Here is a 14,547-nt window from a genome sequence, read left to right on the forward strand (position 1 = left end):
TAGTTTGTTTCTCCTCAGATCGTTGCTGCTGTTTTTAATTATTTTGGGGTCCCCTGTTTCCCTTTTCCAGAGGAGTGGATTTTGCAAAATCCTTCTGCCCCACTAGTCACGGAACTGCGCTGAACCAGCCCGTAAACTGTTGACAGCCTTGTATAAGCACACAACGTCACTCTCAGAATGAGTCTGAAGCCAATGCAGAAGTGAACCATACATTTAAATCTAATTCTCACTTGCTGCACTCCACTAAATACTTATTTTCTTGCATCAGCTGAACTGAAGCACTTTAGGGCCGTGTGAGACAAACTGAATTGACTGATATGTCCCACAGGAAAGAACTGGCACCTCCAACTGTGGATACTTCTACGGGTAAGACAAGACCAGCATGCTAGACTTGTTCTGCACATAAGCAAGAATTTACTGCCATATCTGCTACTCACAACGAATTTTCAACAAGGTTTCAATTTTCACTAAACAAAAATTAAACCTCCTGTTCTCCTGCCAGTAATCAGATCAGGTGCATCATAGAACTTGTAAGTGATGACAAAATCAGAAATTTAAGAAGAAAACTGAATAACTATGAATTTATTGCAGTCAGTTTCTTATGTTATCTCTTGATTTATCAACATTTTGTACCATGAAAGGTATTTACCTTCATTATAAACCCAGACTTTCATACAATATTGGAAATGCACTTTCATGAATGTTATCTACGCTGTAGGACACATACAAAAGCAAAATACTGTCAATATCAAAACTAAAATTGATCAAGTATACTTTTTTTAGGAGCGTTAGAGAGCCTCACATGTGTCTGAATGATGAAAAACTAACTCAACAAAATAAAAGCAGAAAGGCGTGCTGAGGGATGATTAGAAGCTAGCAAGCAACTGAGGACAGCAATGTAAAAGCTGCAGAAATGAACTGATGAGGCAGGTAAGGCTGACAAACTTACTCTGAAGCTGTGGCTGAGGCTGCTGGAAGGAAAGGGGCTGTCCGAACACAAATGGACTGTGGACTAGGGAAGAGGGAGGTTTTGCAGCTTGATCAAAGATGGAAGGAGCTGGGAGATTTGGCCGTGACTGAATGGAATTCAGTATGGCACTCAGTTGGTCACCTGTAGTGGGCAAAACAGTCAAAACTACAACCTGTTACTTGTCATTCTCTGGAACAGCAGAGTAAAATGGTGCTCAATTAATGTTTAAATGGTGATTATAGAGAAAGCTCTTATTTAGCCACAAACAGCTCTGGTTGTGGCTAAATACAAAAACCTCATCCCATGCATGGCAATAAAATTACTTCAAATTACAAGCAGGGTTTTTAAAAAATCATGAAAACTCTACTCCAGTTACTTAAAACATTTCAAAGTAGAAATTTTTATTCACTTGCTAAAAAAAAAAAAAAAAAAAAAAAGTAAACCAAAAACAGAAGAGCAGCCAAGAGAAAAACAGCATCCCTAGCATTTACAATAACACACACATGCAACAGAACATGCAGATAAAGATTAGAAAAACTGATGAGAGGGGAAGGATATAACAAGTGTTTAGACTTCGGTAAGTGTATTTCTATGCCTAGGTTTTGTAAATATTTGCTCGTTTTTGCAAATATCTTCAAAAGTATTTTGTCATGTTTTTCAAGATCAGACTGAAAATCATTTTTTAAAAATAAATACAATTTAGGAACTGACAGTGGTTTTCTGAAGAACTACAGATATTCATTGTGGGGCAAATGAAGGCCTTCAAAAAACTAGCATGTTAAAAGCATAATTTTAATTTCTAAATGTCAATTTTCAGAAGAGCCACATGTAAGTGTTAGAAATATACGAAGCCTACAATAAGAAGGCAGAGTTTATCACATCTCATTGTAACTTGAGGTAAACTTAGTCATATCAGCTCAGAGACACCACAAGTAAGATTATCTCAGATTTGAATGATCACCAACCAAATCCTAACAGCATCACTTCACTCTACAAATTCAGATCATTTTGAAAACATTCTAGAAATTCTAACGCAGCAACTAATACAGAACTATCAAACGATTTTATCCATTGCTTTTTCATAGAATTAAAGAAAGACTTAAGGGTATATGGAAACATACATTACCCTAAGAACTTCAATAATAATTTTTTTTTTCTTGATTTTTTGGTTTCAAAAAGGAAACAACAGAAATACCAGGAAACAGTTGGAAGTCCATGTAAATAATCACCTATTGGCATGAAGTTTATTCCACTGTTTTGGAAGTAGTATAACAAAAAAAGACTAGAATCAGTACTTGAGCAGCAATCTTTCCTACCATAATGACCCAGAAGGGAATGACACATTTGGCAAAGCACTATTATTCTCTTAAAAAAACAAAAACAAAAACAAAACTATGAAAAAATAATAATTCCAGGTTAAGAGCTGCACAGTATTTTTTTTCTTCGAGATGTAACTTATGTTAACTATCAGAGAAAGAACGAACATTAGAATACAGGACCCAACTGGATCTTACAACTGTATGTGTGCAGTTTATATACCCTGCCACACATGTGAAAATTCTTGCACTGGTTTTGTTCGGAGTACGCTTTGTACATCTTCAGTTGAATGTATGCACAATATTTCCAGATTTGTTTCAATAGCTACATTTCCTCTATCACCTGGGTGTTGGCAGTATGGAGAAATATTTTTCCCGAGATATAGTATCTTAGATCTCCAAACAGTATATAAAGCAGAATCACATAAGCAAATGTCCTGTCCTTTGACATTCTTGTATGAAATTCTCAGGCCAGTTATCTATGTAAGTGAAACAGAACTTGACTGAGAGGTCCCAAAATGGTATATAAATTTTTGCCTATCATTAACTACTAAGTATATATATTTCTATATATATCAATTGGTTAATTTTTTGTCATTGAATACCTAACGTACATTATATAGAAAAAACAATTGTCCAGGGTGCACATTCCAGAATCATCATGGAATTATTCCTTTCAGTCTTTCTTTCCTAATATTTTCTTAGCATTGGTGCAGAGGGGATATTTGAAAAACAGCCAGTTTAACAGTCTAACATTATCAACAGTTTTGCCACTCATAACTTTTTTCTATTTGGCAGAAGAGGAGTGGGAAATGATTTTTACAGAAGTATGCAAAGCCCAGCATCCAGTAGTAGTAGTTCTCTTCTAGAATTGCCCTGTACCTGCTAATGCAGGTTTGCAAAACTATTAAGTGATTTTCAGCAGTTTAAAGCCTAGTTTATGCCAAATATATTTCAAATGTAAACAAGGAAGATGTTTTCCTCTAACATTTACTGATTCAGAACAAAATGCAATTCCTGTTACCTGCTTATTTTTATGAATTAATAAAATATTATTTTAGTTATTTTTTTTTCTCTGGACAAAGATTGGCAATTGCTTAAGTGTCTATTAAGCCATGGAATGTCTGGAATATAAGAGTGATAAAATGCCCCAAAATGTGATGTTTTATAGGAAAAGCTAAAGAACTTTTTTGTTAGAATCGTTCTAGTTTGCATTAGAAGAATTTTAAATAAATTTAAAGAGAAGAACCTCTAAGAAGAGCTGCATACTAGCAATACAGTAAACACAGACCTAATACTGGGTATCTTTACATTCAACCAATGCATGTAACTAAACTTGCATTTAAACTAGTGCATCCTTACAGAAAGTTCTTTTGACAAACAAGCATATCCAATGGAACTGCTTCCTTGAAATTTTTCCTAATACACAGTGCTTGTGTTTTCAGTTCTTTCTCTTCCACAAAACTCAAAGCTTCTTAGATTTGTGAATGCAAGCTGGCAGTACATAAAATAACGATACATTAATTCTATTTCTTTTTTGCAGGGGCAAGGAAATATCATTACTCTTCCAAATATAGTTGCCAACAACTTTTTGCTGTTTTTTTTTTTTTTTTTTTTTTTTCCCCAAGAATTCAGAAGCAGCTACAATATATGGAATGAATAAAGGCATCTAGCTAACTGCTGCTTATCTTGCTTCACTGCGTCTGCTCTGAACAGTTTTTCTTGTATTCCAACAGCTGACCTTTACAAAGAAAGCAGACAAACAACATTTCTATGCAATTTCTGCAAATACTTATGTGTTTTGATGATTTTGCCCTGTAACTGAGTATGAGGAAGTTGCAAAAAAAACAGTGAAGGAAACAGTAATTCATTACTTTTCTATGTCTACATGTTAATACTCACATTTCACTGCCCTTGAGTAAACTTTGTCAGTAGATTTACAGTTTTTTAGGGAACTTGATGCTATGATGTAACACCCTGATATAAGATGGTGACTAAATGACTCTTGGAGCTACAGTGGTAACTGCGTAACTTGCAGGTTATTTGATAATTTCAGGTCCTGTTCGTCAGGTAATAGAAGAGGCAGAGTTCTAATTAATGCTGTGGTTCCAACAAGAAATTATTCAAAAGCTCCTTAATGTTCTTTCTCCTGAATATATCTGATCGTATTTTAACCTTTCTATCTGAATAATAAAAGCTACTTATATAATGGTATGTAATGGTAGAACTGTGGATATCATATATATATGTCCTCCTATTAACAAGTTTTAATTCAAGATTTATTTATTTATTTTTAATTCAGAGACAACTTACAATATGTTCTGATATTAAAATCACACTGCACACCTAAGGCCTACATTCTCACTGGCACTGACAGAGAACAGACACGAGATGTCAGAGTATAATGACAGAGCTCTGTGCTTCAATAATATTTGTTGAGGATGTCAGCCTCTGCAAAAGTGCCTTCCATAACTATTAAATATTCTTGATTTAATTAATGAATGAACAGAAGGCAAGCAACTTGAGTTTACTGTGATGGCTTATGTATGTTTACATCTCATCAATGAAATAAATCATATTTAAGAGAAACTACTATTTTATATCAGTAAAATGAGTAAGATGTTATTTACTTCCCAGTATTTGTAACTGGTATCTCTGAGTCTGAAAGGTAACTTCAGTTTTACACCATAAATCTCAAATGGTAGTCTGTCATCCAATCAAAAGCACTTCACATTTTAAGACGGGTTAGAAGTGTTTAAGAATGTTTCTGATCTTTTCAAAACTTCTTTTTCTAAATACAATTCCGTTTGTATCTTACTTGCAAATGTTTATTTTTCATTTCTACATTATAGTGTTGTGCCTGGCATTTAGGAGGAAGTTTTTCACACAGACAGTGGTGACGCACTGGAACAGGTTGCCCAAGGAGGTTGTGGATGCCCCATCCCTGGAGCCACTCAAGGCCAGGCTGGATGTGGCTCTGGGCAGCCTGGTCTATGGTTGGCAAACCTGCACATAGCAGGAAGGTTGAAACTAGATGATCATTATGGTCCTTTTCAACCCAGGCTATTCTATGATTCTATGATTACAGAAAGCCTCACCTGTCTATAACTTCCAAGCATTTGATGATGCTTTTATATAGAGTACTTAGACTGAGTGAAATTGAAGTAAAGAAAAAAACACCTTATAATTCATTGTGCTACTGATTTCTTCTTTTGGAGAACATCTGATGGTGACTAAAAAAGTATTAAATGAGTGACAAAAACATAAGCAAAATTAAGATAATTATCATTTTAAAAAATGTGAGTGAAAGAAACATACCTTTGTTATTTCCAAGGCCGTAATCAAACCCTTGTCCATTACTACAGCTCGTCCCCTTACTGAAAACTTGCATTGAAAATGGACTTGGAGGAGGAGTCTGAACGTTCTGATCTAGAAGAATTTGCTCTGCAAAAAAAACCCCATATCACTTTAGATCTTTTCAGATTTTACACTGGAAAGATGTCACAAAGGAGATTTTTTTCTTTTTCTCCAAAGAGCACCCTTTCATTCTACTCAATTTTTCTCAGAAAGAAAAGGACATGTTTCTTCCCTAGAGCTTAAGCTCTAAAAATGAAAAGATTGAGAAGTTAATATAATTCTGGTTTTACATTTGACAGAGTTGTTGCAACTTTTGTTGTCACGTGACACTCAGGAATAGGCTTGAGAACTTATTTTCAGTAATATCACACCATTTGATTATTTATTTATTCTTTGGACAACAGCTGTTAAATTCCTTTTTGAATTTAGCTTGAAGAAACTAACTCCTTAAGCGAGCTGAAACAAATCAACCTCATAGGGAATTACACCAAACTTTTACAATTCATAGAAGAACAAGTATTCTCAGTGAGAAATATTTAATGAAATCATGCTAATGAAGATTCATATTCATTTTTACTAGAAATTTGAAAAGTACGAAGCACTAGACAGCAGTATTTAATTTCAGGCTCCCTATTCAAATACAGATTAAAATGAATTCAGCAGAAGCCACCAAGACAGTCTGGGCACTACAGAGCATACATCTGTGGAGAAGTTGAGAGATCTAGGCTTGTTTATTCTTGAAAAGCAAAAGCTAAGGGGAGATCTTACTGCTCCCTTCAATTACATATCTGGAAGAGTCAGAGAAGATGAAGCCTGACTTTTTTGGAAGGCTTAGGTGACAGGACAAGGGACAACAAATGTTGCAATGTGTATATTTGTATTATGATTTTTTTCCCCACTATGAAGGTGGGTAAATACTGAAACAGGTTACCCAGAGAGGTTGGAACTATTTTAAATATTTTGACTTTTGCTAGACAATGGCCTGAGCAGCAACTTGTTCTAGCTGACTCTTCACCGTGAGTGAGGTTGGTCTAGATGATCTTCTCCTGAAGTGCAAATAATGTCAGATTACTCCTGTTGCATCTTTAGAGGGAACAATAGGTAAGTCATGATCTTGTACCTCAGAACTGTCAGATGGGTTAGTCTATCTAGTAAATTGTTAAGGAATTAACAATTTCAGGATGCATCAGAGTTTTCACAGAAAGCATTTGAGGTAAAAGAAACATTTTAGATAAGTAATAAAGATCAGTCATGCTTGGAGTATGATCAATAAGAAGCATGATCAAAATAAAACTACAAATATGCAATAGCAAACTTTGGGTACTGAGTGGCACATGACAGCAACCTTTTGCTTATGTTACTTTCATTATTTCTAGTTCTTACTCAGTCTGAACATGAATTTATCAGGACAGAAATTCTGCATTTTAAGAAAATGTAATAATTCAGTGCTAACTAGAATAATTAGAAATGTGACGTTAATTTAAAATTCAGTGTCTAACAAAAACAGTAATGGTTTTTTAATGGGATACAATATAGCAGAATTAAAACCAAAAAGGACATAAACAATTCTTTCTGCTCTTCTTGTCATATAGACAAAAAAAAGATGAAAGTCTGAAAGAAGTACACAAGTACTTATTTGAAAATCATCCCTATAGCTAAAAGGAAGGATAGAATTATGACCCATAACTGGTACAGAAGAAAATATGGGGGAATACCTTCCCTGTTATTTAAAAAAAAAAAACAGATCAAGAATGGTTGTAAACAAATTTGAAATTTAGCAACAAAGTAATTCAGAGGAAAAAATATTAATTTGTTACACCTTTTTAAAACTCAGTTTCCTCTTTATTTATTTGTCCTATTTAGATTCCTTGTAATTTTTTTCTAAGTTAATTAGAAAACAGAACAACTTGCCATCTTCATGTCGGAGGTACTGGTTTCCACCTCTGTCTCTAGCTAACGACCACGCCTCGCCTTCATCGCTTTCACAGAACTCTACCATGCTGTTCTTATCCATTTGCACCCATGTACCTTCTGAATTAGTCACCTGTTGTACACATAAAAAAGCACAACATACTGACTTTGCAGATTATTCGGTAGTACAATTCAGCAACTTAATTCAGAACCTGAAAAGTACGTGCATTCCAATCTTTGTAGTATAACAAAAACTTTTTGAAAGTTTCTTAAATTAAGGCCACAGGCTGAGGCAGACTGAAGAACCAAAACCATTCATGGCACATTCACAGTTAGGAATATTTCCAATAATATTAAACCTGCTTATGTTTGGAAAAAGCAACACCAACGCCACAACTTTAGAACACTCAAACAAGCCTAAGTAAAAACTTGAAGGAGATATTCAAGGTATGCCTTCTTATAAGTTGGCTGCAACAACAGAATTGTAAGAGTGAGTTATATATAAAGCATTTGCGTACATACTAATTTTGTTCCTGACACTGTATTTAGGAAATAGCATGACACACTTCATCCTTAAGCCCTTCTTAACCACAAAACATCACAATTGGAAAACCGTGAACAGTAACAATAGTTCAGAAACTGAACAAATGAGTCAAAACAGTAGCAGAGAAACTTGTTAATTGGTTAGGTCCTAGAAAAAATTTTGTTTTTCAGTGAAACAAAATTCTTTCAAAGCATATGACAAAAACATGAAACAGAAACATCATTTTGTAAGGAATAGCGCAACAAATATACAAGAAAGCATATGAAACCACTTTACAACTTCAACATTATTTCAATGAAAACACATCAAAGACAAAAATCAGAATTACATTAGTATTTAAAATGTAAACCAAGTTCAGAAGGTAGTATTTGTCATAAAGATTGGAAAAGCAAACCTGTACAGGAGCAGATGCTTTTGTTGAGTTTACTAGTTATATATTGGTATCTATGAAGACATGAACTGAAGCTACAAGGATCCATACCTCGCCCACTGCTTTGACTTTGTTTCCCAGAACTAACATTCCAATTGGGATACCTCTAAGGTTAGGGCAGCTTCTGATGTTGTGACCTGATGGGCCAGTCTTCACTACCTTGTACACTCCAGGACCACCTCGAAGTAATGACATATCTTGTTCTTGCATCACTGCTTCCTGTGGGCAGTGTGAATTCAGATCTTTGAAAAAATCACCAGTACTAGATCTAGACTCCTGAGAAATTAAAAAACAAAAAACAGAAGAGAATAAAATCCATCACTAATACTTTATATAAGAAATACTTATTTCAAGAATGAAATAATTAAATTCCAAACCAAGAAGAGAAACTAGTTACATTGCTAATTTTAGCATGCAATAATAAACTGAACTACTAGCAAATCATCAACTGAAAAGACACCCTGTTACTCCTGAAACAAAAGTGGCTTAAATGCACACATGCTATTTAAAAGGGGATTAGACACTATAAATATTTATCCTACCACTTTAACTAAAACTTGCTTCATACTGACATTTACTAGGATGTACATTCATTCCTCCTACTGTATTTGTGAAATAATATAGCAAAAAACCATGAGCCATATAAAAGGACATTAAATAGAATCTCTTTCCAATGATAAGCTTCTTTTTTGGCTTTAGTATTATAACATATTGCTACTTTAGGTTGAAGGTAAAATGAAGACAAAGAATAATAGAAACATCATAAATTCTTATAAAAAGTAGTGCATATTTATTATTTTTACTCAGACAATAAAAAGGCTTGCAATTTATTTCACCTAGTACCAATTATAGATTAAAAATCCACTCAAATTCAAACTGAGAAAATATTTTGTGTTTCCTATTTATAAAAATTGATAGTTACTAAAAATAGGAGAAATACAGATTTTCAGTCAGTCATAGATAAATTAAATGCCTAAGAGGTCTACTATACTATTATACTGGAAAATCTGAAGGATTAGGGTAACATCAGAAGAAAGGAAGCGAGAAGCAGGAACAAGCTCTATTATGCTTAAAATACAAATCATGTATGCTTTGAAAAGAAGATCTGAAAGTTATGAACCTAAATAAAGCCCTACTGGAGGAAGCCAGTGGTTCACTTAGTCCATACGTCTTCAGTCATAGTAACACAAAATGCTATTCAAAAGTAGCACGCAAGCCATTACCAGTGGGCCATCTTTTATATACCAGCATTTCTGAAGCCTGCTCTAAAAGTAGTGTCTCCTATTTTAATATGTTGGCCCATGACATCAGAAGCTAATGTTGGTGGTATGATAATAGAGGCTGAAGCTTCCTGCCAATTCATTCATTGATGCTTTGCTGAATGCTTTTGTATACCAAACGGTGGATGTAACCACAGTGAGGCAGCGGGTGGTGCATTTCGGCAATGGCAGCAGTGATATGAAAGGCAAGACACGTTTTGAATGGCCAAGTACCGCTGTCACATCACCAAATGGAGAGCACCCATGCAAATCAGCTACCGAGGTTATTTTGTAGTTGAGAATTTGCTGTACCAGATAATGTTGTTGTGCTTTTTGTATCTGTTCTAGTTTCCATGGAAATAAATAGGAGGCATTACTTTGGGAGCAACATACGTAAAAACTTTTTAATATGGATGTTAGAGGGCATAATCCTATTACATTTATTGTCTGTTTATGAATCTGATTCCTACAGATTTAATTTCTTCTGAATTTGCTAATACTTTCTGCCTCCACAATCTCCTGCTACACCTCCCGCTGCATAGAATACTTCTAAAAATAAGTTTTAAACTGAAATTCTAGTTATATTATTTCTTACTTTTTTAAAAATTTTACATTATTTCCTGTAATCTCGAATTAACATATTTTCACATTTTTTTATTGAAGTCTGTGTATTATGTCCAGAGTTATTAATCAGCCTTTCCAAGAAACCTTTATAGAAAATGAACTTTCAAAGCTTTCAAGCTGAAGTTGGTCCAAAGAGAAAAACAAGCAAAAAATGCATGCTATCCAAAGATAGTTTTAACACTCTCTAGATATTTATGTAACAGTAAAAAACTGCTTTTCCGAGGAAGAAAATCCAGTGAATAACACATTTTTATATCTCTAAAGCAGTAGCACTTTGAGTATCATTTTCTTTACAAGGTTCATATGAAAGTTTAATATGAAAACAACACTGATCTCAAAATCACTACAAGGCTGTATAGATTTAGACAAGCACATAAGTAGATAGTTTAAACTGTTTAACTGTATGTAATACAATGCATTCCTACAATTCCATAATTTTAAGATTAAAAATGGTTTATGTATTAAATTTTTGCAGTCTTGCTCATATGAATGTAAACGTACTTGAGACTGCAACTTAAAGCATACTTTAATAACATGAACACGAGAATGAATGTCTATTATGTTACTAGGCCATCTTTCTGAATTTCTAATTTTGTTTGTTATTAAAAGAGAATGCAACTTATAAATCAATGATAACTTAGCTCAACTCAACTATCTACTCTAGTATTTTTATTTTACCATTGTAAAAGAAGAGATATAGACACAGCATTCTAAGTCAACCTTTCATTTGCTGTAAAAATAATTCATGGTAAAACAAACTTCAAGGAATATTTAATGTAAACTTGATTTATGAGGCAAAAAAAAAAAAAAAAGATTCAATGTGACTGTTCCTGTCACTTAACTCACCTTAGGGGGTAAAGCTTTGGAAGTCCATGAAAAAAAGTCCAAATCCCTTACTCCTTGGCTAGCATTAAAGACATTCTGAGCAACAAAGTTTTTAAAAAAAGACATATATCAAGAAGAAAATGGGAACAAAGAAACATCGGAGGAAGAAGTTAGAAGCACTGTAATGCAAACTTTCTGCACAAGTAATTTTACTGGTAGAATACTTCTCAAAAGGGAAAGCTTTGTTTTTCGGATTAAGTCACCTGAATCCATTGCCCCCCTTGGCAAATTATCTACTGAACAAAAACCATTAAGTATGTCAAAAGCTCTACATGGATGGAGTGTGTCATGCCATTTACTGTAACTAAGAGCCAGACATTTCTTATGAAGCTTGAGACTTGCATAGATAAATCCCACACTTCTGTTATGATGAAACAGTAGTTTGTTCTATCACAAACCACAGTTTTATAGCAAGACATTCTGCTGCTCTGAATTATATCAGAATCCATTATATCAGAACTACTGCACAAGGACTTTTGTTACCAATTCAGAACTCAGATGCACAAGAGCTAAGATCACTCTTTTGGAGAGAAACTCAACTCATTTGTACAAAAGATTTTGCTAGCATGCAGATAAAAATTGCACTCTGTACTGAAAGCAAAAATTTCAGAGTGTTTTAAGGAGAACAATCACTAAGATCTCATCTGTTTTATAAAATATACAGTACATTTACTGCTTTATAATGGAAAATCATCAAATGGAGATACCAGAGAGAGTTCACTAAGTTTATAAGCAACGAACCATATTACAGAAACATGCACTGCTGCACTGTGTACTTTTTGCCTACACAGAACAGCTAGGACAGCACTTAATAGCCATTAGAAAACACAATGCAACATCTTTTCTCCATAAAAATGTCCATAAAGCTGTTTCTATGCATTTCAAAGAAATTGTCACTGTTCCTATGGAATGAAAGAATTAATAGTATATAGGCAGTAGTATCAAGAATCAGTATGGCAGGAACCAGTTAGCAAAGCCACCATTTAATCTGTACAAACTGATTTATCAAAACCTTACTTTCTATCTCCAGCTTTACAGGGGAACCAACTAAAATCCCTGGACAGATTCATATTAAAATTTAACAATAATTAAATAAAAGGAAATTAATCACTGTAAGCAGAAATGGGCAAGTACAAAAAACATTTTGCATGCTTTGTCATATTCATTGAAAAAAAAAAACACACCAACTTGTCAAAAATAAATACATTTACTTCTATCATGACATGGATTATCTAGCTACGTGTTGTTCGCAAAAATAATGTTTACATCATATTTTAATAAAGACAATAATTCATAACTGACAAAAATGGAGAAATTATCAAACACAATAATTCTGTTAGAAAGTATTACCTCCTCCTGACATTGAAAGTGGTACACAAGTAAAAGATGCTTTGGGGAATCAGGGGAGGCAGGGAGGTGTTAGACAGGAAGATCAGAGAGTAGAGGCGTACCAATTTGACATACATCTACAACAATTATGAAAGGCTTTATATGCCTAATGATAGTTAGCTTCATAGACATCTAATGTAGCTTAGCAGACTGATGATTTTACTTTGCTGTATGTTTCGCATTTTGTGATGGACTTCTACTGTTGAAACAAACATGGATAATCCATACCCTGGATGATGAAGTATCATTTCAGTAATCTCTGTTGACATGCTATAAAGCTATATGTGAAAAACACACAGAAGAAACCAACAGCAGTGAACTGGGACTGTGCTGGCTCATCAACACACGGAAGATTAAGTCAGATCCTCTCCTATGCTCTTGGAACATTAGAGCTTTCTGGCTTCCTGGCTTTTAGCATGTCATAATCAATATATGTGGTACGTAGTTGAGAAATAACTTTTAATTCAGAATAAACTACCACATGCAAGATTTTATATTTAGTTCTTAAGCTATAATTGGTAGATTTCAGTTTATTTTATCCTTCCCTTCCAAAAATTAAAAATAATTTCAGGAATCGTTCCTGGAAAAACTTCATATCTTTTTTTCTAATAAAGTTCACATTTCAGGAATCATAAAATTGAATTTAAATTACTTCACCACTGAAAATTAGCAAATGTTAACACATTTAAAATCTCAGTACTATTTTTCAAAGCTGTCTTATCTTAAATAATCATCTAGATATTTTACCCAGCATACCCTCACTCTCCAATTGATTCCCATCATGCCTAAAATGATGATAGGAATCTGCTGTGAATGTCCTTCAGTGTTTTCATGGAAACATGGAGGCTCTGCAATCATGGAGGGTCTGCAATCACACAAGATAACCTACACACTGATTTTGGTTCTCTCTTTAACTATAGTAATCACTGGAAATGCAGTTTCTCAGTTCTGTTAGTCTATAGCGGTTGGGGAATGTAACAGTAAAATTGAGCAGCAGAGTAAAGAATTCCCTATAATTATACATTTGATATTTAAAATGAAGTAACAAAAATATTCAGAGTACAATATATATCTTTTTAAAATTCCAGAGTTTAACCAAAATATTACTTTCTATGACTTCCCATAGAACAAAACTGTTTTTCATTAGTTTGCATTGCTTTATGCTCTATCTTCTTGAATGCAGAAAGAACAGTTAACTGATTCTGACAGAACAGAAGGAAAATTAAGTACCAGGACCTTAACAAGCCAATCCAAAATCACCGTATATGAAGGTGGGTTAGATGTGCAATTTGAGATCAATGTCTATTTATTTGCTCCTCACGAAAGGAGAAGAGCAAATATAGGAAAAGATCAGTCTAACAAACTTTTCTTAAGAAACGTAAATGGCCAAAACTAAGAATCTCTACATTCTCATGATCATTAATCTTTAAATATAATACCTTTAATCACAATATATAGTGTACTGAAAAGATCTAAGACACTCAGTACTTGTTTTATCTTAAGATAAACAGATAATGCCTATTAAAAAAAAAAAGCAAATACAATATACATGCAAAAAAAAGGAAGTCAACACTGCAGAAAAAATATTTTTCCTTTGTTCACTGTTGAATTAATGTAGTGATAAAATTGAGCTATTACTGCTTTCTTTATAAAAAATCTTAAATATATTTTACGAGATACACTGAGAAATTTTACACACCTTATATTACAAAAAACTTACATGTTTAAATTAACACAGTGCTGTAATCAGAGTAGCAAACTATACATGAGTTGAATAAAAATTGTTTAGTAAAAACAGTGTAGGATTTATTTGAACAGGGAATATTATGTCTAATTCAGCCACTTGATTTTCCATACGTATT

At 33.7% G+C, this 14,547-nt stretch overlaps 1 protein-coding gene across 9 annotated transcripts in view; it reads right to left on the bottom strand.

The window, feature by feature from the left end:
- Nucleotides 1–14,547, bottom strand: part of MYCBP2 (MYC binding protein 2) — a 157,254-nt gene that overhangs the window by 50,243 nt on the left and 92,464 nt on the right. For 7 of the 9 annotated variants that reach the window (XM_042866506.1, XM_042866509.1, XM_042866505.1 and 4 more), the window contains 4 exons: nucleotides 8,580–8,804; nucleotides 7,555–7,687; nucleotides 5,605–5,730; nucleotides 950–1,111 (listed from right to left, as the gene is read on the bottom strand). In XM_042866506.1, coding sequence (XP_042722440.1) covers nucleotides 950–1,111; nucleotides 5,605–5,730; nucleotides 7,555–7,687; nucleotides 8,580–8,804 — 646 coding nt within the window. The remainder of the gene's footprint in view (nucleotides 1–949; nucleotides 1,112–5,604; nucleotides 5,731–7,554; nucleotides 7,688–8,579; nucleotides 8,805–14,547) is intronic. The other 2 variants (XM_042866508.1, XM_042866510.1) reach the window with 2 other exon arrangements.

The sequence above is a fragment of the Lagopus leucura genome, unplaced genomic scaffold (genome assembly GCF_019238085.1).
Source record: "Lagopus leucura isolate 7727_CA_CO unplaced genomic scaffold, USGS_WTPT01 Super-Scaffold_100001, whole genome shotgun sequence".
Classification (NCBI taxonomy): domain Eukaryota; kingdom Metazoa; phylum Chordata; class Aves; order Galliformes; family Phasianidae; genus Lagopus; species Lagopus leucura.